Source organism: Carcharodon carcharias, chromosome 14 (assembly GCF_017639515.1).
Source record: "Carcharodon carcharias isolate sCarCar2 chromosome 14, sCarCar2.pri, whole genome shotgun sequence".
NCBI classification, from domain to species: Eukaryota; Metazoa; Chordata; class Chondrichthyes; order Lamniformes; family Lamnidae; genus Carcharodon; species Carcharodon carcharias.
In genome coordinates this window covers 74550661-74576701 of record NC_054480.1, presented here as the reverse complement: position 1 = coordinate 74576701, position 26041 = coordinate 74550661, and the positions used below count along the sequence as shown (strand labels likewise).

Genomic DNA, 26041 nt, shown 5'->3' with positions numbered 1-26041 from the left:
TCATTCCCCCCAACCTCACCTCCTGACATCATCATCCCCCTCAACCTCACCCCCCCGACACCTCTTCCTATCCCAGCAGACCCTAGACCTTCCTCTCCCACCCCCTCGACCATCATCCATTGTGAGCATCAACGGTGACTTTCCAACATCCGTGAGCTGCTTCATGTCCATGACAATTCACCCAGCATGCCATGGACATTCCTCCAGGATCTCATTGCTGTCGGGCTGCAGCATCTTGTACCTTGGATGTCCGCGATGTGAGCAAGGCTCTGGTGGTAAGTCCCGACTTTTGAACGTCACAGTTGTCAAGACTGTTTTGCACAGGTGTGCTTTGCCGCTGACGTGTGCGGATGATACAGCAGGCAGTTGTGGCGGGGTAGGTGAATGAGTCTGGCGGGCTGGCCTTATAATGATATACCGACGTATTACCATGAGGTTCCTGACACCCGATGGTGGGGAACGCAGCCCGCCACCGGTGGGCAGAGCAGACGATCGCAAACTGGTTTCGCAATGTCATGAACGCGACTTTTGGCCTTCTCACCATATTGTCCACTCACGCAACCGAACATGTCTGACGCCCACGTGCACAGAAAAGCTGCGTATGGTGTACTGACAACATGGGCAGGATTTTCTGTCCCGCGCACACCTGACCTGATTGGGTGTAAAATAGTGCACAATGATGTCATCGTGCGTTCACATAATATTTTGGTCAGCGGGCACATGCAAGAGTTGGCAGCATCCCCATTGACAATTAAGAGGCCTATGAAGGTCCTTAATCAATTAATTTAAGCCTATTTTCGCTGCCTGTCCAACCTTACATTTGGCGGGTGGGCGAATCAGCCAGGCAGCCTTTTAAGATTAGCAAATCTTATCCATGGGCAGGATGAAGTTTCCACAATTAAATAAATATAAACATTTGGGCAGAATTTTTATTTTGTTTACGCTATTGTGAGTGATACTGTCAGGACATTTTTTTCAGATTTTAAAATCTTCATTTTTGATTTTAAAATTGTTCAGGGAGCTGCCTCACGGAGCTTTCAGTGCGCACTCCCGCGTGCCTGCGCAGACTTTAGCGCTCGCCCTCCTCCCACCCTCACCCCGGCAGCACTGAGCTTCTCAGCGTGCCTTTCACTCTGACTGGCCATTCATTGGCCAGCCAGTATGGAATCGTGGTCAGGGGCCGATCGTGGGCGGTGGACCTTTTCCAGTGCCCACCCGCTGCGTCCACCTGATGACCTGACTAAAAGTCCACTTGTGGGACACAGTGTGAGTAATTTGTCACATGGTCATATGGTAAGTGTTGCATATTTGAGAGAAACAAGAGACCTTGTCCGGAAAATTCCTGAGATCTTATTACCACTTTGCCGGCATCTCTTTGCAAGAGGAATGCGTTTTCCGCCACATGGCAGAAAAAAAAGCCAATCTGAGGGATTTCCCAGGAAATGGAATATTTCCATTCCAATTTCCATGGGAGCAGCTTTAAAACAGCTAAATTGACAAAAGTATTGAGGATGACAGGTTATATCTACACCAATATTAATTAGGCAAAAACACTGGCCGGGATTTTCCAGCGCCATCATGGTGGGGAGATTCGGTGGCCCAGCCAAACGTCCATTGACTTTCGGCGGGACTGGATGATCCCAGCAGTGGGCAGGGCTGGAAAATCCCATTGTTTCTAATAAAGAGGAAAGCACGCAATGGGAGATAAAACTCAGCAGAAAAGTGTTTGACAACATCTGGTAGAAGTGAATTTGAATCCAATACCCTGTGACAGATCAGCTGATCAGACTCATCCAATCACTGCCTGGAAAAAGGATTAAAGCGCATTGGTTGTTGGTGGGGGGAGTACTTGTTAAACATACCCTCATCACCTGTTTCCCATTCAACCTCACCACTGATCAATAACTATTGCCTTTGCTTAGTAACATATTCTATCGTGGGCATCACTGGCAAGGCCAGCATTTATTGTCCATCCCTAATTGCACTTGAACTGAGTGGTTTGCTGGGCCATTTCAGAGAGCAGGTAAGAGTCAATCACATTGCTGTGGATCTGGAGTCACAAGTAGACCAGACCAGGTAAGGATGGCATGTTTCCTTCTCTAAAGGGCATTTGTGAACCAGGTGGGTTTTTACAACAGTTGATGAAAGTTGGTCACCATTACTGTGACTAGTTTTATGTTCCAGATTTATTAATTGTATTTAAATTCCACCAGGATTTGAACCCCTATCCCAGAGCGTTAGGCTGAGCCTCTGGATTACTAACTCAGTGACATTACCATTACATCATCATCTCCCTTATGACAGTTGGAGTAGGGAACCGTCTATTGTTATCGTCAATTGGTTGGTTTGTCGGTCATTCTCTTTTGATTCCAAACCAATCCCTTCTTAGTTTCTCGGGAACACAGGCTGAGTATTTCACTTTTAAGATCCAAAATGGATCCAAAACATTAAAAACAAACAGAATAGTATGACGAAGTGGTGACTGGATTGGGACTGGGATTGTGTTGGACTTGAGTGTGGTGATTAGTTGCTGGCACTTGGAGTACATTATTAGTACATGTCTGCATTGCAGATCACCTACACATTCACCTTCTGGCTCTTACTGCGTCAGCACTTGACCGATAAAGAGAAAATGAGGAAACGGATGCAAATATCACTCGATGAGATCAACGTTCAGGAGACAGGTAGGAAAGCTTTTTCCTTCACCAGTGTGGCCAGATACATGGTCAGTGTTAGCTCATGAATTCCTTGTGTTGCTTCTTCCCTCTTTCTTGTATTAAATAGATAGTGTTTCAAAATACTATAGATAGCGCCGGGGTATCTAGAAGAATGGGAGGATGAGATTCCATTGTAATTATCACTTTAGCAAAGTTGGCCATATCAACTTAATCTAATTAGAATCATAGAATTTTCGCAGCGCAGAAAGAGGCCATTCAGCCCACCTGGCTCTTTGAAAGTACTATCCAATTAGTCCCACTCTTCTGCTCTGTCCCCAAAGCCCTGCAAGCTTCTCCTTTTCAAGTATAGATCCAATTTGCTTTGAGAGTTGAATCTGCTTCCATTATCTTTTCAGATATCATTGCTTTCCAGTCATCATAATTTGTGTGAAAACATTCTCTGCATCTCCCCTCTGATTCTTTAGCCAATTATCTTAAATCTTTGAATCTTAAAACAGTTTCTCCCTTTTTATTCTACCCCTTGTAATTTTTCACACTTCAATTAAATCTCCCTCTAAGAAAAGACATCATAGCTTCTCTGTTCTCTCCACATTACTGGAGTCCCTCGTTCCTGCTATAATTCTAGTAAATCTCTGCACGTGTGTGATAGACCTTTTTATTATAAGTTTCATTTTAATTTTACATACTCTGCCCAGCCAAGTAACTCTCGGTCTTGCTTTTAGCTTCCTGTGGAATATGTCTGGTTTGCTGTACCCTAATGGTCTCCTTGAGCATTTCCCATTGCTTATGCATGGCCTTACTTATCAATTTTTATAATTTCCAATTAATCTGCCTTGTTTTCTTTCTCGTTCTTCAAAAGGTGGCATTCCTCCAGCCATGTAACCTTATAGTTCATTGTTCCCTTTTTTTGATTCATTCATGGGATGTGAGCATCACTGGCTAAGCCAGCATTTGTTGCCCATCCCTAACTGCCCTTGAAAAGGTGGTGGTGAGCTGTCTTCTTGAACCGCAGCAGTCCATGTGGTGTAGGTACACCCATAGTGCTGTTAGGGAAGGAGTTCCAGGATTTTGACCCGGCGACAGTAAAGGAACGGCAATATATTTCCAAGTCAGGATGCTGAGTTACTTGGAGGGCAACTGCTAGGTGGTGGTGTTCCCATGCGTCTGTTTCCCTTGTCCTTCTAGGTGGTAGCAGTCGTGGGTTTGGAAGGTGCTGTCTACGGAGGCTTGGGTGAGTTCCTGCAGTGCATCTTGTAGATGGTACACACTGCTGCAACTGTGTGTCAGTGGTGGAGGGAGTGAATGTTTGTGGATGGGGTGCCAATCAAGTGGGCTGCTTTGTCCTGGATGGTGTCAAGCTTCTTGAGTGTTGTGAGAGCTGCACTCATCCAGGCAAGTGGGGAGTTTTCCATCACACTCCTGACTTGTGCCTTGTAGGTGGTGGACAGGCTCAAGGGCAGTCAGTCACACTTCACCTATCCCTTTCAACTGTTATATCAGCGGAAACTAATCTAGGATAAGCCTCATGGAGAAATGCAACACACTGGATTATTAGGTTGCATTCAGCAACAAAATATCTTAAAGCAATTAGTTAAATCAATTAGTAGTAGGTATAATCACCCACTCCCCTGCATCGATTGGTAAGAATGAGCTGAACCGAAGCTAAGAGCTGCTGAAAACTGAAGCACCAAAATGCCGTTGGCTGTCTTCTAATTCTGAGAATTGGCATTCTCAGAGAAGGAAAGAAAATTGAAGGAGAGAGAAATATTTGGTAAAATCTCATGTTGCTCTTGGGAGCAGGGAACAAGGTGAGTGGGGAGATCTTAAATGCGTGGGAGGCAAAAAGTCAGCTTCCTGATGGCAGGAATAAAAGTGAGCATTATGTCAGTGGTGGACTGGAGGTGGAGCGAGTTTCCTGGGAGTATGTGGTGGTAACCTATTTGTAATGAATTACGACATATCATGAATCCTCGTTAAAACACATGCCCGCCAGATTAAATGATACCTTTATGATTAAGTTAGCAAAAAATGAGAAACTCATACCTGCAGATTCACAACTGGTTAAAGGGGGCATGCAGCAAAGGAGGTCATCTTCCTGGTGGATTTTGCGTGATTAGGAGCAGCTTTTCTTGTATGGGGAACTTAGTTGGACCAGGGGAGAGGAGGTTGTTGAACTCTGGTGTTGGCTGTCCAGGCAGGGTGGGGCATGGCTGTCCAAGGGAGGGATGGTGTTAATGGTCCAGGAAAGTAAGGACATGGTGATCCTAAGAAGGGTCGTGGGGTACATTAGGAGGGAGCTGGACATCAGAGGGGAGTTCAATCTCTACCGAAGATGAGAAGATGGCATTGAAGTAGAAGGTCAGCCAGATCTAGTTAAATGACGGAGCAGGCTCCTGCTCCTGTGTTCCTATGTTACTAAGGTAGGAGAAGCATGACAGAGGAGTGATCAAGGGTGATTTTGGGCAGCTCAGTGGTGAGGTTGAGAGGTGAGGGTGAACAAGGGCAGGTCAAAGGTATTAGAGGGAGGACCGAGGATGATGGTTGGCAGGTTGGGAGTGCATTGGGGTAGCTTGATGGTGACGGGAGGCAGCTCTAGGGTGACAGGCAATTGATCAATGGTGATGGTGAGTGGTTCAAGGATCACTGAAGACAGGCAAGAGTGAGAGAGGGAGAGTCGAGGGTGATGGAGGTAGCGTCAAAGATGCAGGGTAATGGTTTACAGCTCCAGTGTCAAAGCACGAGTGCCCAGGGACATGGCTGTAACAGCAGGAAGGAATGGCTGGAGGACAGGCTAAGGTGGGTGGAGACCAGGGTGTGGTCAGTGGACTCCCCATTGATCCACAGTCATGAAGTCAGGAAGGATGTCTAAATAAACTGTGCTGACCAGATCTTTGCTGATCTTCTGTTTGCAGTTCACTTCAGGCTAACAAGATGGGTCTCGTACATTCAGTGTTTCTTGATGCTGTGGTGGGTGAGGAGAGGACCCGGCAGAGGATGGCCCAGGGTCAGGTACAGCAATTGCCAGAAAGACAATTGGGGGGGGGGGCGGGGGTGCAGAAGGGGCAGGTGGGAGGGGCAGGGGGGATGGTGGCGGTGGCGGCAGAGGGTCAGGCAGCTCTGAATGCTGGCAACCAGGGTGTAACTACCTGCAAATGTCAGAGAGGCAATGTCAAAGACTGCTGAGGAGTGACAGACCCATGTCAGCTTCTGTAGAAAGACCTACGTCGGAATGGGAAGCAATCCTATGCCAGTAGCCTTAAAAGTCAGCATCACCTTGAATTTCTACAGCACCACATCGTTCTAGAGCTCCACAGGGGATACCTGGGGCAATTCCCAGTCAACCACACACAGATGCATGAGGTTGTTCACCAATGCCACGTTCAAAAGTACAGATGATTTTCTGAGATTCACCACAGACCCTGGGAACCAGGCAGCCAGAGCTGTTGAATTTAGCTGCATAACTGGGTTCCGCCAAGTACAAGGGGTAACTAATTGTACACGTGGCTCTGAGAGCTCCCTGGGAATAGCCTATAGCATTCACAAACTGAAAGGTCAATGTGCAGCTGATTTGTGATCACTGAAAACGAACCCTTCGGGCATGCGCTGCCTCCCCAGGGAGCTGTCAGGACTCGGACATTCTCAGGTGCCACAGCCATTTGTAGCCCCTCAGCAGCTGCAGGGTTGGCTCCTGGGTGACAGGTGCTATCCTCAGAAGACCGGGCTCATGACACTCATGCAGAACCCAGCATAGGAGGGTATAATGTCTCCCACAACAAGGGCAACAATATACAGACTGTTGGCTTGCTGAAGATGATGTTCCGCTGCCTGGACCGCTCAGGCGCAGTGCTGCGGTACGCGGCACAGAGAGCCTCCCAGATCTTGGGGTCTGCTGCATCCAACACAATATCTCACAGCAAAGAGGTGGGGAATTGCCAGCCGGAGAGATGGAGGAGCCAGACTCATCCTCAGACGAGGATGAAGGAGAAGGATCAGATGGTGTAACTCCAGCTGCAGATGCCAGGTTGATGGACCAATGTGTGAGAGAGGCCCATGACTGAGAGGGCTCTGGTCTGCTGATGGTCTCCTCAGGTGCAGGAGCACCCTCAGTGGCCTCACCTACTGGAAGCACTGCGCTCATTGGCAGAGTGGATGAGGAGTGCCAGTTTGGTGCACCCTGTGAAGCCCCCTGCCACCACCCGAGTCAGCTGGCTGGTTTTCCTCCTCCCTCTCAGTGTGTGATGATTACCTCCCTGACTCCCAAAGAGAAGAGGCACCCCTCTCCCCTGGTCACTGCTGTATTGAGTCCATGGCCAGAGTGATGAATGCAGGTCTGAGCTAATATCTGGCAGCCACTGAATGTCCTGCTGGACCTGACTCTCCATGGCAGTCACCAACCTCTCCATGGAGGATGCCATGTGCTCACATGTCGGAAACATGGCAGAACCCATGGCTTGGACAGACTCCTCCACCGTTCACTCAAGGCTACGTATAGCCCCTGGCATTACCGCCAGATGTTACCCTGCCTGTCTCTGAGTCTCTAGCAGGTTTCTTGCAGCTGTTCCCAGAGCCCTGTCATCAGCATGGGGCTCAGCATGGGCCTGGTCTCCAGCAGTCCTCTGACTGCCAGGGACTTCAGCTGGCACATCCTCCAATGCTACTACAATGTGTCTGAGATATGCTCACCAATTGTGACCTTGAGCCTGATCGCAAGTGTTTTCCCACTGAAGTGAACTGGTTCCCAAACATTCAATTCTCATGTTCAATTTGGTGCTGAGGTATAAAATCCAAATTCCTGCCTGGCGTTCTCCTCCACTCACATACTTACATTGGTTAATGCCCTCATGAGAGCCACTTTGCAATGCCTATAACATGTTACTTACCCTTGTGGTGCACAGAAGGTCACTGACACTTTTACAGCATTGCACCCAGTTTTGCTTGTGGACCCCATGGCAGCTCACCTCCCCTGTGATCTCCATCCAGGCTGCCTTGGTCAGGCAGAAGGGTTTCCTGCTGCCATCGCTAGGAACCAGGATCTCCTGACATTCCCAGATGGCCTGGAGGATAACCTGCAGCGAGGCATAATGAGCCCATATGGCTGCTCATTCCCTGAACTGATACATTTGTCCACTTTGGTATGGGGTGACAGCAGACAATTGGCATCAACAGGTGGAGAGGGGTGGCAGCAGCTCCAGGGATCCACAGCTGGCAGGTGGAGAGGGGTGGCAGCAGCTCCAGGGATCCACAGCTGGCAGGTGGAGAGGGGTGGCAGCAGCTCCAGGGGTCCACAGCTGGCAGGTAGAGAGGGGTGGCAGCAGCTCCAGGGGTCGACAGCTGGCAGGTGGAGAGGGGTGGCAGCAGCTCCAGGGGTCCACAGCTGGCAGGTGGAGAGGGGTGGCAGCAGCTCCAGGGGTCGACAGCTGGAAGGTGGAGAGGGGTGGCAGCAGCTCCAGGGGTCCACAGCTGGCAGGTAGAGAGGGGTGGCAGCAGCTCCAGGGGTCGACAGCTGGCAGGTGGAGAGGGGTGGCAACAGCTCCAGGGGTCCACAGCTGGCAGGTGGAGAGGGGTGGCAGCAGCTCGAGGGGTCTACGGCTGGCAGGTGGAGAGGGGTGGCAGCAGCTCCAGGGGTCCACAGCTGGCAGTTGGAGCGGGAGTGGCAGCAGCTACAGGGGTCCACAGCTGGCAGGTGGAGAGGGAGTGGCAGTAGTTCAAGATCAAAATCGTGTCTATAACAGCCATACTGATGCTGCTGACTTGCAAGGAGTGGATCCTTTACCAGGTGTTGTTTAAATATGGTGCCCAGACCTTCGAGCCCATCAGGTGATGGTGGGGTCAGTAATTTCCTTCCAACCACTGATGCACAATTGGCCAGGCCCCTTGGCCATGAAGAGCTAATTGGCTGGTCATTGTGTGACTGCATGCAGTCCCGCCTCAGAGCAGAAGTCCTGCTCACTTCCAGTTTTGCTGTCAGGACACTCAGTTCTTCAAGAGAATTCCACCCATAGATAAGAAAGGCACACAATAGGAAGATGGGGCTTGATGTAGGGAAGGAGAATGCCATTTAAACCCTCCAGGTCTGCTCCGCCATTCAGCCAGATCGTGGCTGATCTGCATCTCAATGTCATTTACTTGCCTTTGATCTATATCCTTCTGAAAATTCTACCACTGATCCAAGGTTAACACGCGAGACAGTGGTGTTGAATGTCCTGCCAGAGAGCAGATTAATGCCAATGATTAGATTTTGTATGGTACTTGGGATGAGAAGGGGGCATGACTACAATTGTGCAGCCACTGTGAGGATCACTATGCCCTTCCCAGTTGCCGTTTCTGAAGCTCGTGAATTGGGTTTCCTGTTTGAGGCTACATTTCCCCTTGGTGTTCCACGGTGCAAGTGTAACTTCTGTCCTCAAGAAGAGGGCTGTTAGCAAGCCCAAAAACTGATGTGGAGTCTCACTGGTATCAATGGGTTCTATGTTAACTCTTTGGCTTGGGATGCCACGCACATAGGAACAAGAGTAGGCTATTCAGCCCCTCGGCACTGCTCTGTCCTTGTTTTAAATCATGCCTGATCTAAACTCTATTTACCCTCCTTAGCTCCATAATCTCTGGAGGTCCGCAGCATCACAGATGCCAGTCTTCAGCCAACTCAATTCACTCCATGTGATATCAAGAAATGGTTGAAGGCACTGGATACTGCAAAGGCTATGGGCCCTGACAATATTCCAGCAATGGTACTGAAAACTTGTGCTCCAGAACTTGCTGCACCCCAAGCCAAACTGTTTCAGTACAGCTACAACACTGGCATCTACCCGGTAATGTGGAAAATTGCCCAGGTATGTCTTGTACAAAAAAAGCAGGACAGATCCAACCCGGCTAGTTACTGCCCCATCAATCTACTCTCCATCATCAGTGAAATGACAGAAGGAGTCATCAATAATTGCTGTCAAGCAGCAATTGTGAGCAATAACCTGCTCACAGATGCTCAGTTTGGGTTCCGCCAGGGCCACTTAGCCCATGAACTCATTACAGCCTTGGTTCAAACATGGACTAAAGAGCTGAACTCCCAAGGTGAGATTAGAGTAACTGCCCTTGACATCAAGGCAGCAATTGACTAAGTGTGGCATCAAGGAGCCCAAGTAAAACTGGAGTCAATAGGAATCGGGGGAAAACTCTCCGCTGGTTGGAGTCACGCCTAGCACAAAGGAAGATAGTTGTGATTGTTGGAGGTCAGTCATCCCAGTTCTAGGATATCACTGCAGGAGTTCCTCAGGGCAGTGTCATAGGCCCAACCATCTTCAGCTGCTTTGTCAATGGCCTTCTTTCCATCATAAGGTCAGAAGTGGGGATGTTCGCTGATGGTTGCACAATGTTCAGCACCATTCACAACTTTTCAGATACTGAAGCAGTCCGTGTCCAAATGCAACAAGACCTGGACAATAATAAAAACAAAAAACTGCGGATGCTGGAAATCCAAAACAAAAACAGAATTACCTGGAAAAACTCAGCAGGTCTGGCAGCATCGGCGGAGAAGAAAAGAGTTGACGTTTCGAGTCCTCATGACCCTTCGACAGAACCATCGAAGGGTCATGAGGACTCGAAACGTCAACTCTTTTCTTCTCTGCCGATGCTGCCAGACCTGCTGAGTTTTTCCAGGTAATTCTGTTTTTGTTTAAGACCTGGACAATATCCAGGCTTGGGCTGACAAGTGGCAAGTAACATTCGTTCCATACAAGCGCCAAGCAATGACCATCTCCAACAAGAGAGAACCTAAGGATTGCCCCTCGACATTCAATGACATTACCATCACTGAAGCCCTCACTATCAAAATTGTGGGGTTACCATTGACCAGAAACTGAACTGGACTAGCCATATAAATACTGTGGCTACAAAAGCAGGTCAGAGGCTAGGAATTCTGTGGCAAGTAACTCACCTCCTGACTCCCCAAAGCCTGTCCACCATCTCAAGGCACAAGTCAGGAACGTGATGGAATATTCTCCACTTGCGTGGATGCGTGCAACTCCCATGACACTCAAGAAATTTGACACCATCCAGGACAAAGCAGCCCATTTGATTGGCACCCGTCCACAAACATTCATTCCCTCCACCACCGACACACAGTGGCAGCAGTGTTTACCTTCTACAAGATGCACTACAGGAACTCACCAAGGCTCCTTAGGCAGCACCTTCCAAACCCACAACCTAGAAGGAGAAGGGCAGCAGACACATGGGAACACCACCACCTGGAAGTTCCCCTCCAAGCCACTCACCATCCTGACTTGGAAATATATCCCCGTTCCTTCACTGTTGCTGGGTCAAAATCCTAAAACTTCCTCCCTAACAGCAAAGTGGGTGTACCTATACCACATGGACTGCAACGGTTCAAGAAGGCAGCTCACCACCACCTTCTCAGGACAATTAGGGATGTGCAATAAATGCTGGCCTAGCCAGTGACACCCACATCCCGTAAATGAATAAATAAAACCCTGGAAAGTTTTAGCGAACAGCAATCTATCAAACTCAGTCTTGAAAGTCCCATGTGTCCCTGAATCCTTTTGGAAGTGAGTTCCAAACTTCAACCCTGCCTTGACTGAAAAGTTCAGCATTGGAACAAGGCAAAACTGCTCACAGTTAACATGCTATCTTTCTGTTTGTCTTTCTGCTTGTGTCCACAGAGACTGCACAAAAGGACGAAACTCTGATGACAGTGATCATCTCTGTGATTAAGGGATTATTGATAAAATACTGGATCTATTTCTGCACAGCCATGTTTACCATAATTAGTTTCAATGGCAGAGTTGTGGTCTATAAAATTCTCTACATCATGTTGTTTCTCTTCTGTGCAGCACTGTATCAGGTAGGTACACATTCACAACTTCTACCTAGCAGACACAGGCCCTGTTCTATTGCTATAATGATATAAAGGCACCAATCACTCATAAGGGATTGTGCAAATATGCTGTGGGTTCATTTATTTAGACTGGGCATTGGGGAACAGATATACATCGTAAGAAAGCATGAAAACAGCAGCGGAGCTGTCTGTGCTGTGTTCTGCTCACAGGCAAAAGTGAAACTAAGACTGGATCACATGACACACCTCTTCTAGTGATGTCAGTCTGTTATCCTTTAAAAGTGTATGACAACAAACCAAGGTACCAACACACCCCGATACATGTTTGTTGAGATCTGGTATGGGGATTATTCCCAGCTCAGTTATTGTACCTAATAGAATCAAACACATGGACTATTCCTAGAATAGTCACAATACCTGGTGAGACCACACACATGGAATGGTTCCTTCCAAGCTGATATAACTAACTGTAATGGACACAGGGAACAATCCCAGCCCAGTTACTGTACATGATGGGATCAGACACAGGGAATAATCCCAACCCAGTTACTGCATATGATGGGTTCAGACACAAGGATCAATCCTAGCACTGTTACTGTTGTTAAGAAACCTATACTTACCTTGGTTTGAAGTTCAGAGGTCGAGGACTCCGATTCCCGATGATCCTCGGGCCTTTTGTGCATGCACTGTCTGGGAACTGGTCACACATGCGCAGTACTACCTTGTTACATTCTTCAGGCTGGGGACAGGCCCTGCCAGACTGCGCGGAAGAAAGAGGAAGATTGGAGTGAAAAGGCAGGTCAGGTGACCTGATACAGAGCACCATTATCTGGTAGGTGTCCCAGGCAACAGAACATGAGAGGGGACAGGGAGAGATCCCAAAGCAGGGAGAGGTCACAAAAGGAAGTCCCAGGTAAGGGGTTAAAGCCAGGGGGCAGACATAAGTCCCATTAAGTCAAGTCCAAAGAAAGGAGCAGAGATGTAGGCTCTGAACTAAAGAGCTGCAGGGAGCAGACCTTGAGCAAAATGGGATTGAGAAAAACGCTGAAGATCCAAGAAAGCAGCCAAAGTTGGTGACTCCATGCTGCGGGCCATTGGAGCAAAGGTGCCCCTTTGGACCAGTGGTGTTCTGCTTTGCATGGCCGAAGATATGAACTTTTGCCTGGAAGGTGAAGCTTGAGTGTACTTGGAGATCCAGAGGAAAGAAATCGCAGAAGGTGAGATTGAAACACTGTGAAGTGGATTGTTGTTGAGGCTGTCTGAGTAGGAGTGATTTGTGGAGAAATCCATGGAATCTGGTTTGGCCACATTTGTCATCTGTCGTATAGTGTGACGTATCTGACCATAGTTTGCCTGTTAATTCACATGTACCTCATACTTACCCTGAACGTTTGAGTATAATATAGACATTGTAAATTGTTTTATCTTTCGGACTGTCTATGTTTAATTTTGTTTGTTCAAAACCTGTGGAATCTTGTGGCTTTTTTCACTTATTAAGTGTCTTGAATCTCAAACTTTATCTACTTTAAACAAAATGTTATTGGTTCCTAACCAGATCTCCTCCATGTCCCATGGTCTCGTAACATTGTACATGGTGAGATCAGACACTGGGAATCATCCCAGCCCAGTTACTGTATATGGTGGTATCGCTAGTGGCGATACCATTAGTAACAGCACTGGGAAGGAGTAACTAAGTGACAATGAGGGAAAGAATTAGCATCAGTGGATGTACACTCAGTAATACAGGGCACAGGCGGAGGAGTGACAGAGTCACAGAGTGGCTGGCGAGGGTGGGGAATTACTTAACCAATGTGAAGGAGCTGGATTAGCATCAGTAGAGTTACAGTCAATAACACAGGGCTCTGGCTGGAGGAGTTACTGAACCAGTATTGGATGTGACTCTGAAATCTCTATCCAACACCTTCTTCCATTTATTCCCTCATGTGTTTACAGGTACATTATGACTGGTGGCGTCAAATCTTGAGGTATTTCTGGATCACTGTTGTGTCTTATTCAATGTTGGTGCTCATCATTATCTACACCTATCAGTTTAAAACAGTCTCCTGGCTTTTTCAGCAGAAAATGGGAATGTCTGAGGACAGGTACAGTGCTAACTCATCTTTTTCCACTTTGTGTTTAGTTCCCTTTTCATACAATTGTGGTTCACCTTAAACTAGTGCTTATCAATGACCTTTCCTATTCAACTTAGTATCTTGCAAACCCCTATGAGATCCCACCTCTCACACTTGAAGAGTCCGATTTTTTTCTAACCTTTCTTAACAGGCAAGATTTTTAGATTGGCCTGTGGGCACGATCAGCGAGCCTGGGACCGGCCGGGGAACAGACCGCTGCCTGTGATCAGCCCCCAACTGCAACTTCACACTTGGCCAGCCAGCGTGAAGCATGCGCTGAATTGCCCAGCCCTGCCGGGGTGGGAGCGCAGGCGCTGACCTAGGCATGGGCGTGGGCGAGGGTGAGCGCTGAATGAAAGCTCTCTGAAGGCACGGAGTTCAAAACAATTAAATAAAGATTTTAAAATATGGAAAAAAAATGTCCATGCATCAGACTCAGTCACCGGAACATATACATAATGAAAATTCTGCCCATACATTTTTATTTTTTTAAATTTAATAACAGAAACCTCATTCTGCCCTTGGATGAGGTTTCATCAAAAATGCAAAGTCCACCTGGCAGATTCGCCCATCTGTCTTCCATAAGGTTGGACAGACCATGAAAAATCAGGAACAATTGGAACCTTAACAATTTTAATTGTCTTCTTCACTGTCAGTGGGTGCACTTCCAACACTTGCGCACGTCCACCAACCAAAATTTCGTGCGACTGCGGGATGATGTCAGGACGCTCATCCCAACGTCATGAAGCGTGATTTCATGTCCAATCGGATCAGGCATGTGCCCGCACACCAACCTAAAATTCTGCCCCATAACTTATTACCCATTCTGCAGGAGCCCACGTGGTGCAGTTGGTAGCACTTCTGCCCCTGAGCTGGATGGTCCTGGGTTCAAATCCCTCTCCAGAACTTGTTGGCAATGGAAGAAGTATTCAAATGGTTTAAAGCATAAATCAGCCTGCAAAATCTTTCTAAAGACTCCTAAGCCACTCTCTAAGGGGCAAAAAGGAGTGTGATGAAACAAACAAACCATCCTGTGCTTAAGCTTGCCCAAAACTCTGTTGTCCATATCTAAATTCCCACCAAGCCTAGTCTTGCACCCCAATGCTTTCATCAGCTGCCAGCCCGGCAACAGCTCAAGTTTAAAATCACATTGATTTTTTCATCCCTTCATTGTTCCTGTGAAGTGCTTTGGGACATTTAGCTATTTATAGGTGCTATATAAATGCATGATGTACAGATTCCAGGCCTGGGAGATGTCTTGGTAGCCAGTACTGAATATATCACTCGAGTTGCAGCCTCATCAGCATTTGTGCCATGGTTACACCATCGGGATATCACCTGGGTGATAATCCAATGGGCCAGTCAATCGTCCATTGTAGAACCACTCAGTTTTATCCCCTTGATTTAATCAATTGGGTTTTCTTATAGACTGGTGATCTACTTGCTCAATTATCCCCCCTTGGTAGAGCCAAGATTTAACCCAATCTGTTTCCTGATTGGGAAGGTCTAGATGCTTACTTTGAAAGAACTTGCTTTTTTTTTAACCAGGCCTTTCACAATCTCAGCACATCACAAAGCTTCTTAGAACCAATGAGGTAGGTGAAGTGAAACTTACTGTCCTCTTCTTTTTTTCCTAGTTTGAAAGACCTGGGTTTGGAGCAGTATGACATTGCTGAGCTGTTTGCTAATATCTCACTTCCTGCAACCTTCCTCCTGGCCTGCATCCTCCAGCTGCATTACTTCCATGATCATTTCCTCAAGCTTACTGACTGTAGGCAGGTCACTCCCAGGCAAGATAACCTCATCTATAGGTATGCCTCTTCAGAACTTATATTCTTTACATGCTGTTTTCACAATGCTTAGAAGGGTTCCCTTTAGAATCCTGGCATTTTGATTTTGACATAATAACCTAAGCAGTTATTTTTTATATGTATTGATCCTTGGGATGTGAGTGTCACTGACTAGTCCAGTATTTATTGCCCATTCCTAATTGCCTTTCAGAAAATGGTGGTGAGCTGCTGTGATGGGAGAGGTGGGGCCAGAACCTTAACTGGACCAGACATATAAATGCTAGAGCAAGTTAGAGGCTGAGAATTCTGCAGCAAGTAACTCTGTTTCTGATTCCCCACTGTCTGTCCACCACCTACAAGGAACAGGTCAGGAGCGTGTTGGAATACTCTCTGCTTGCCTGGATGAGTGCAACTTCAACAACAGTCAAGAAGCTCAAAACCATCCAGGACAAAGGAATCCACTTGATTGGCATTCCTGTCCACCACCTTAAACATTCACTCCCTCCACCACCGACACACAGTGGCAGCAGTGTGTACCGTTTACAAGATGCACTGCAGCAACTCACCTAGGCTCCTTTGACAGCACCTTCCAAATTCGTGACCTCTACCACCTCACAGTTCCAACTTTCATGTCATCTGCAAACTTTGGAATTGTGCCCTATACATCCAAGTCTAGGTCATTAATATGTATCAAGAAAAGCAGTAGTCCTATTAACAACCACTTGGAAACTCACTGAACTCCTTCCTCCAGTCTGAAAAGCAACCATTCACCATATATCTCACTCTGTTTCCTGTCAGTCACCCAACTTTGTATCCATACTGCTTGTTTCCAATGGCTCTTAGATTTGCTGACAAGCCTATTTTGTGACATTTTACCAAATGCCTTTTGGAAGTTCATGTACAATATATCAGCCGCATAGCCTTCATCAACCCTTTCTGTTAACTCATTAAAAAACACAAGCAAGTTTGTCAAATGTGACCTGCTTTAACGAATTTGTATTAAAAAACAGAAAGTGCTGGAAATACTCAGCAGGTCTGGCAGCATCTGTGGAGAGAAATAGAGTTAATGGCTGGGATTTCCTGGCTCTGGCTTGGTGCGCTTGGTCCCGCCGCAGCGGATGCAGCAAGGCAGCCAAAAGTCCATTGACTTCGGGAAAGGAAGGTCCCACCAATGGGTGGGGGCCAGTAATCCCACCCAGTATTTCAGGTTGTGACCTTTCATCAGACGGGGAAAAGTTGGAAATGTGACAAGTTTTAAGGAGGTGAGGGGGGAAGGGGGGAAGAGAACAAAAGTGAAGAACTGTGACAGGGGATGTTAAGCTGCTGGGACATGAATTTTAAACACAATTGCTTCACTTCACAGCCGATATGGTTGTCCTGTCACCTCCATTTCTTGGAGCTGCAATATGTGCTAGTCTATGATTTGGAGGTGTACGTGTGTGCATGTGATTTGTACGTTTATCTGTGTACTTTTTCCATACTTCTCCTTACCAACTGCTAATATGGTGCTGCTACTGTTCTATTGCAGTGGTATCAAAGTAGAAAGCCGTGTTACTGTGCTTGTTCACAGGTGAGTGTGCCAATCAGTTTTTATAATTTTCTTAAAGTTCTACGATGCTTTTCATGTTGTTGTACAATCTGCCTTGTCTTGCTGTGCTTGTGCACTGAGTCGTCATTCTGGATCAGTTGGTGTTGGTGTGAGCATTCACTCCCTCCTCTGCACTATGGTGAAACCTCATCAAACACCATCTAGGTCAGAGTGAGTGATGTTCAGTCTCAGCCTATGGCTGGGAAAAGTAACCTGGAGCCTGCATGCCCTTCACTATAAACTTACCTTTCACTGATGGGAAGATATCAGGAGCTGTTGCATTAGCATTTAAAAACTATTGCAGTAAGTCTCATATAAATTCATCCCCCTCAGTCTTGGTGGTCTCCCACTCCAGCTTCTTCCCTATGATAACACGGCTGTATGCTCCAGCCAGACTACAGTAAGCTCAAATGTGCTTGCCACTCACCCGGCCTGGCTGTGCATAGCTATTAGATCTGACTATACCATATTTAACTGTAACATTGCTCCAACTCCTCAGTCAAAACTGCATCCTACATCAAGGTTGTGACAGACACTAGAAGTGTCCATACAACAAGCTACCCTGTCCTAATCTGTCCTCCAGACTCTTCAACTCGCAATACAAGGAGCTTATGGAATTGATGTGTCCAAAATGAAGGCTATCTACAAAGCTTATTCTGTCTCTTCTGACTGCTCCTCAACTTCCTCTTCCTTTATTTCCCACCTCTTCCTCCTGCAGTCCACTACACCAAGTCCTCACCCATCCAGTAATTTCTCCTAATCTTCCTTTCATTCCTGAGCAATCTCATCTTAACCTCAAAAGCCACCATTTTGCACCTTTGATTCCATCCTTTCCCAGCCACCCAATATCACTTATTCAATCCCTCACATCGACAATCTTACTGACTCGGCATCAACCTGTGTTTTTGCTCAGGCATTTTCCCAACACCCACTAATAATTCCTCTATTCTCTCCAACTACCACCCTATCTCCAAATTTCCTTTTCTTTACAAAGGCTTGGAATACATTGTCTCACTGCTGCAGCACTCCAGCCTCTCTCAATACTCTTTTTAAGTCACTCTTATCTGATTCCCTTCACACACAGCACTGAGACAGCTCTGATCAAAGCAGCAGGTGACATCTCGTGCAACAGAGACATGGTTCTTTGCAACTCCTCATCCTCTTCAGGCTCTCTGCAACTTGCCCCATCATTTTCCTTTGTCCAGCTCTGCATAATTGCACTCAGACATGTCATTACTTCATCCCAAGTAGCTTTTTGTCCTCCTGTGCACTCTGTCACCATGAGTGATTCCCAGCAAAAAATTCATATGTATAGTATTTACCCCATAGCAACAGGACATTTGGCCTAACTGGTCTATGCCGATGATTATATCCCACATGAGCCTCTTTCCATCCTGCTCTCGGACCTCTTCTTCCTTGTGCATGAATCAAGCTTCTCCTTAAATGTGTCAGTGCTTCAGCTACCCCATGTGAGAATGAGTTCTCCCTTCACACCACTCTCTGTATACAGAGAACCTGTTCATGTCAGAAGTAGAACCCCAATTTTAACCTGGGTCGAGAGTCAAATGTGGAGCCTGCCACTCACCCTTACTTGGCCATTTGAGGTCCAAGGCCCTTCCACGTCCCCAGCCTCAATCACATAGTCCAGACCCAAATCCTGCCTGAACCCAGTGGGAATGAGACAAGGCTGGCCAATCAAGGGGCAGAGTGAGCACAGTCGGAGGCCACCAACGGGGACTTATGAAAATAATTTCCGGCAGTCAGCTAAGTGAGCTGGGAAGGCTTGGGATTGGAGGGAGCAGGAGTAAGGCTCAGGGTGGAGCAAGGGGAAGGGGGAGATGCCTGGGGCAGGAAGACATCTTTGGGCAGGAGCATGATTCATGCCACATGGGGTTAAAATTGAGTTGTGATCTGAATGACATCATTGGACTATGTCTTTTACATTAAAATTGCCTGTTGATAAAAGCACAATTGATAAAATGGCCAAGAGTGAGAATGCCATGTAGACATGGTGAGTACTACACTGCCCTGATTTTAATCCACTGACTGCCTCATTCACTTTGGCTGTAGTGGGGTGGGGAGGGGGGCTAGATTGGCTGTGGGGGGGTGATTCGGTTGCAAAATCAGGGCTGAGGTATTCAAGATTTCTACAGAATGGAATTTTGTACAGTATTGTTGGGAAAGCAATTTTATCCCTCTCAATAAAAAAACCTAAGTAAATAAATAAGACTTAGTTTAAAACGGAAATAGTTCCATTACAGTGTGAAGAGCAACCATTTTGTGCACAGGAGGATCCCAAAAGTAATACTGAGAAGATTAAATATTGTCCTTTTGCTGCTATAAGTCGTAACTCCTCTTCAAGTAGTACTCAAAGATCTTCCACACCCACGACAGCATAGTCCTCATTTAAGATTGCATCCAGAGGGCAGCATCTTCAACAATGCTGCACTCCCTGAGAACATCTCTAAATCTAGGTCACCTCAAGTCCCAGAGGAGGATTTATAACCACAATTGCGGCCTCACGGTCAAGAGTGACACCATCAACCAAACTGATACCAGTAGAAACTCTGTAACTTGAGTTGAAATGTTAATCTATCATATTTATTTTACAGTATTAAAGCTGGTGCTGAGAAGTTGAGCAAGAGGTGAGTTTTCTTAACAGACATCTGCAATCAATGTTTAACTGAAACAATTAGTTTATTCATCATCAGCATCAATAAAGCCTTTTAATTTTATCAGTATTATTGATGAAATTCAATAGCTCCAATTCGGGAGATATTGACCCTTTAAGATGTGATGTCAAGAATTGGCTGAAGGCACTGGAAACTATAAAGGCTATGGGCCCTGACAACATTCCAGCAGTAGTACTAAAGACTTGTGCTCCAGAACTTGCCGTGCCCCTAGCCAAGCTGTTCCAGGATAGCTACAACACTGGCATCTATCCAGCAATGTGGAAAACTGCCCAGGTATGTCCTGTACACAAAAAGCAGGACAAATGCAACTGGCCAATTATTGCCCCATCAATCTATCTTGATCATCAGCAAAGTGATGGAAAGTGTTGCTGACAGTGCTATCAAGCAGCACTTACTCAGAAATAACCTGCTCACTGATGCTCAGTTTGGGTTCTGCAAGGGCCACTCAGCTCCTGACCTCATTCCAGCATTGGTTCAAACATGGACAAAAGAGCTGAACTCCCAAGGTGAAGTGAGAGTGATTGCCCTTGACATCAAGGCACATTTGACTGAGTGTTACGACACACCCGATGCTAAGAGTTGAGTTGTTCAAAGCCCAGAGGGAAATTTGAAGCAACTGTCAATCCATTTTTGCAATTTGCATGTTTCGAGATGCAGGCTTTGAATTCAGTAGTAATAAGACCACTGAGTCTCGAAGTTTTTTAATAAAATGAAATAAAACATTTTATTAATGCAATAAAAATTGTAACCACGTACACATGCCTTCAAAATTATTAGTATAATAACTACAAAAATCCACTAATTAATCTGACTTTCAGTTACACCCCCCCTTAAGGCAACGGTAAAACTCATAGATTTAAAAAGACCCCAGGCAAAGCACATTTGACCTTACAAATTTAAAATGAGGTTCCTTGCAGACAGAGTTGCAGGTGTACAGGCTGGTTAGATCTTAAGTGACTCTGCCTTACACACACAAACTCCTTTCTGTTTATACCTAGCTTTTCCTTTGAATGTAAATTTCCCATTGTGTTACTAGGTTTTTAACGTCACATCTTCAAATAATACCATTTTCGTCCCACTCATTTTATTAGGAATATAAACACATTGCTTGGCATCTCCCAGCTAGGTGCAAGACTTTACTCCCGCTCTTGAATGGTTCATTCAACAAATGCAAATGTAAACTTAACCTTTTTAACTTCCTTACTGTTTACCTAATTAACATTTCAAACCTACTTCTTTCGATACAACTACGTACCCAGACTAGCTGCCTTTAATCCAATTAAGACGCACACACAAACACAGACACCACTAAACTCTATTTAAAAAATAATTTCCAATAACATTATAGACATTAATCTCTTCATGATATCGAGTGCAATATCAAGGAGCCCTAGCAAAACTGGAGTCAATGGGAATCAGGAGGAAAACTCTCTGCTGGTTGAAGTCATACCTATCACAAAGGAAGATGATTGTGCTTGTTGGAGATCAATCGTCTCAGTCCAAGGACATCACTGCAGGAGTGCCTGGGGGAGTGTCCTAGTTCCAACCATCTTTAGTTGCTTCATCAATGACCTTCCTTCCATCATAAGGTCAGAAGTGGGGATGTTCGCTGATGATTGCACATTCTTGATGACTCAGCACATGTTAAAATGCAGCAAGACCTGGACAATACTCAGGTTTAGGCTGACAAGTGGCAAGTAACATTTGCACCACACAAGTGCCAGGCAATGACCATCTCCAACAAGAGAGAATCTAACCATCTCCCCATTGCATTCAATGGTATTACCATCACTGTTTCCCTCACTATCAACATCCTGGGGGTTACCGTTGACCAGAAACTGGACCAGCCATATAAATACTGTGGCTATAAGAGCAAGTCAGAGACTGGGAATTCTGTGGCGAGTAACTGACCTCCTGGCTCCCCAAAGCCTGTTCACCATCCACAAGTCAGGAGTGTGATTGAATAACCTCCACTTGACTGGATGAGTCCAGCTCCAACAACAGTCAAGAAGCTCGACATCATCCAGGACAAAACAGCTCGCTTGATCAACACCACATCCAAACTATAAAGATTTATTCCCTCCACCACCAACATAAAGTGGCAGCAGTATGTACCATCTACAAGATGTACTGTAGCAACTTTCCAAAGACCCTTCAACTACACCCTCCAAATCCATGACCTCTACCAATCTAGATGGGTAAGGGCAGCCGATGCATGGAAACACCACCACCTGCAAGTTCCCCTCCAAGTCACACACCATCCTGACTTGGAAATATATCACCGTTCCTTCACTGTCACTGGATCAAAATCCTGGAAATCTCTTCCCAGCAACACTGTGGGTGTTCTGACACCAGATGGACTGCGGTGTTCAAGAAGGTGGCTCACCAGCACCTTCTCAAGGGCAATTAGGGATAGGCAATAAATTCTGGCCTTGCCAGTGACACCCACATCCCATGAAAGAATAAAAAGAGTTCGCTGTGGTTCAGTAAAAGTATCTGGGTCAGAACATGGTGAGCTCCAAGGTCTCACTGCAGAGATTTGAGCACAGGATCACAGCTAACACTGTGAGCAGTACTGATGGAGGTGCCACTTTCCAGATAAACTTAAAACAATGACCCCCATCACCCCCCTCAATAGACACCGCAGTGCACTTTTCGAACATTATTGGTGGTACTCAAAGACTCTTTAGACAACTGTATGAAATTCGATCTGAATTTCACTGAAAGTGGGTGGAGGTGATGTGCGGAATTTTCCGTGCCACTTGGCACGGTCGTCATGGCAGGCGTGAGCGGACAATGTGGTGGGAAGACCAAAAATCGGTTGCACAACGTGGGGAAACCAGTTTGCAATCATTCGGTCTGCTCGTCAACAGCGAGTCGCGTTTCCCGTTGTCAGACATCGGGAACTTCACTGTAATGCATCTACATGTCATTATAAGCCCAGTTCGCAGGGATTATTCCGCCCATGCTGGATCATGGAGCACATCGGGATGCAGTCACAACAACGTGTTTCACAACAGCATTTATACAATGTGCACCTGGTGAGCTGAGCTTCGAGGGGAACTCAGAAGTGAGTGCACAGTGACGTTGCGCAAAGCTTGTGAGGGTCGCCTGTTGGATTTCAAGGTTGAGGCGCCGCACATTCAGGTGACGGCATAGGCAAGTTCCTATTTCTCGGCTGGCTGACAGTGCAGTGCCGGGGCAAGAGTTGCCCTGCATTTGAGGCACGTTGTGGGGGAGTGTGGTGCAAGGGCTGCCCTGCTGTTGATGGTAGAGCACAAGCATATGCTGGGGTTGGGGGAGGGAAGCGGCCAGGCATTAGGGAAACTTTGTATAAAGTGACATTCCTCTGCAACTGAGACAGTTCAGGTGCAGCCACATTGACGTACTTGGAGTAGGGTGTCTAGCTTATCTGCTCATTAAGCAATGCAGAGGCATGGAAGTTCCAGAGCTTTTCACCCCTTGGGCACAGACTGCAAACTAATGAACATTTTAGTGGACTGCAGAACAATTGGATACCTGCGCACATTGTACAATCTCCTTGCTAAAGCTGGCCATGGAGCAGTCACTGGTGGAGGTGCTCACAGTCCCTTGCAGTGTTATCATCCTGGTTTGGACCAGTCTCCCCCATGGATCAAGCTAACAGTGCAGCCTTGCAGTGCAGATTAGGAGAATGCCTGCGCCCGAGCTGATAGCACAGCATACAGTCCAATGGGTAAAGCTGCTGCCAATCGGTCAGCTGGAGTGGGGCAGAGTTGGGTCAGGTCTCGGGCAGTCAAGCAGTGCCCTAAACTCTGGCCATCCAAGTGGTTGCCAGCACTCTCCAGGATGTGTTAAGGGGCCTTCAGACTTAACCAAGAGAGGTTCTTAGAACACCCATACTAACCCACGTGTCTCTTTTTTTAATTCGTTCATGGGATGTGGGAATTGCTGGCTAGGCTAGCATTCATTGCCCATCCCTAATTACCCTTTATCAGAGGGCATTTAAGAGTCAACCACATTGCTGTGGATCTGGAGTCACATGTAGGCCAGACCAGGTAAGGACGGCAGAATTCCTTCCCTAAAGGACATTATTGAATCAGGAGGAATACATCAGGAACATGGAGCCTGGTGACCTAGCTGTATGCCTCATGGCTTACAGAGAGCAGAGACAATGGAGGAGAGAGTGACAGAGGTGCCTGGCTGGACAGAGGGAGGAGCAGCACCCTCAGGAAGAAGGGGCAGCTGGGGCTCCCACACACGCCACTGAAGAGCCACAGTGAGCCTTTGCTAGTCGGCACCTAGCTAGAACCAGCATCTATAGACGCCGCCATACATTCCTGCAAATGACTAAAAACCAGTGACGGCGAAGACTGCAGGGAACTGGTCGGTCACATCTGCCACCTGCTGCAGGATTTTGCACTGTGGGGACATGGAGGGCATCCACTGCTCGTGGCCATGAAAGTGAACACAACGCTCAATTTTTATGCTAGTGTCTGCTTCCAGGGTTCCACAGGTGACCTTTGTAGGATATCGCAAGCCTCCAACCACAAATACATCCATGAGGCCATGGACGCCATCTTCGTGAAGTCACAGAACTTTGTGCATTTTGCCTGGGATCAGGAAAGCCAGGATGCAGGAGCGCTGGGATTTGTGCAGATCTCAGGTTTTCCATAGGTGCAGGGTGCCATCGACTACGCTCACATGGTGCTCAGATCTCCATGGCAACAAGCAGTCAGATAGTCAACCGCAAGGGCTTCCATTCGCTGAATGTTCAGCTGGTATGTGACCACCATAAATGCATCCTACAGGTCTGCGCATGGTTCCCAGGGAGTGTCCACAGCTCCAACATTCTTAGCAAGTCTCAGATCTCTTAAGTCTTCCAGGGTCCACAGAAGCTGCAGGGATGGCTCATTGGGGACAAGGGCTACTTGCAGAGGATGTGGCTGATGATGCATGTGCCTCAGGCTGCAGAAGAGCGAAGGTAAGAGGCTCATGCTGCAACTCACACCTTAGTGGAGCAAACCATCGGGATGCTGAATGTGAGGTTCCGGTGCCTGGACCGGTCTGGTGGATCCTGCAATACAGTCCACAGAGGGTGTCACATGTCGTCGCCTGCTGCTCCCTGTACAACCTGGCACAGCAATGGAGAGAGGAGCTGGCTAAGGAGGAGCTACATGACTCCTCCAATGGGGTGGACATTGACAGGGATGAGGGTTAGGAGGCTGTCAAAGGCGAGGATTATGGCAATTAGGCCATTGTACTGGCCAGATGAGGCAGGCGCACTTGGGACGCTCTCATAGGTGCTAGATTTGTGGAGGATGATGACGATATGCAGTGAGGAGACACCATGGATCCTCACATTGCACCTGTGAAGGTTTGACTCCAATCTGGCTGATGGCAGCACACATATCCTCTGATAAGGCTCCTGTCATGGAGATGCAGCAGAGACCCTAACAAACGCTCGATTCTAGGAGGATGATGACGACATGCAGTGAGGACACTCCATAGATCTTCGCATAGCCAGACAGGAGTCAGACATTCACAGCAGTTGAGGGCAGCTTGCTTGCACTGTGATCAGGGTCATATCATGGAGACCCAGCCATGAAGCTTTAAATGCACCCGATCCTTTGACCGCCTTCAGCACCTGGGCCCTTCAGGTGCACAACGTCACTGGTCAAGGATGCTGAAGAGATGGGGGCCAGCCCCACCTTAAAGGTGCTGAGAACACACAGAGAAAGGGAGAACTCTGTGACACCTGCCCACTACGTTCTGGCAGCAATGACCAGCACCATCAAGGTGAACATCAGTAATGTTTCCAGGGAGTGTGAAGCTGGACCATCACTTCAGTCTGAAGGTTACACACTGAACAGGGAAGAGGCCCTGGACTGAGACACCTGCCTTTATCTTGTGGAGGAACCAAGCTTTCACATCTGAGTGACATAAACACTGCTCATCAGAACAAGGAGCCTTAGGCAAGGAGCCATTCTTGGGAGTTAATTGACAACAGTGAACATTATGTACAAGTGATTAATACCTGTGTCCACGCTTTGCAACTACATCTTCTTAACTTTCCTAACCCTGCTGCTACATCTTGGTGCTCCTCCGATATCCACAGCAGAGGTGAAGGCAGCCTGCTGACTGCAATGCCCTGTGATGACCATGGTGGGCATCCTCTGGAGGGCAAGACCGGGAGGGCCCCAGCCTGCTTTCGGGGTCCTGCTATATGGGAGTGGCACCCTCCTCGGCCTACAGAGTTGGGGCTGCTAGGGTCACAGAAAGAGGGGACTCAGATGGGCCAGACGCTGCTGGAGTCACCTGGGTCGATGGCTCCAG

At 47.2% G+C, this 26041-nt stretch overlaps 1 protein-coding gene across 1 annotated transcript in view; it reads left to right on the top strand.

Moving 5' to 3' along the window:
* Nucleotides 1–26041, top strand: part of si:dkey-11f4.7 (piezo-type mechanosensitive ion channel component 2) — a 327077-nt gene that overhangs the window by 21352 nt on the left and 279684 nt on the right. Inside the window, exons 9-15 of the mRNA XM_041205475.1 lie at nucleotides 2573–2684; nucleotides 4414–4449; nucleotides 11348–11529; nucleotides 13477–13625; nucleotides 15293–15466; nucleotides 19445–19507; nucleotides 19646–19678. Of these exons, the coding sequence (XP_041061409.1) occupies nucleotides 2573–2684; nucleotides 4414–4449; nucleotides 11348–11529; nucleotides 13477–13625; nucleotides 15293–15466; nucleotides 19445–19507; nucleotides 19646–19678 (749 nt within the window). The remainder of the gene's footprint in view (nucleotides 1–2572; nucleotides 2685–4413; nucleotides 4450–11347; nucleotides 11530–13476; nucleotides 13626–15292; nucleotides 15467–19444; nucleotides 19508–19645; nucleotides 19679–26041) is intronic.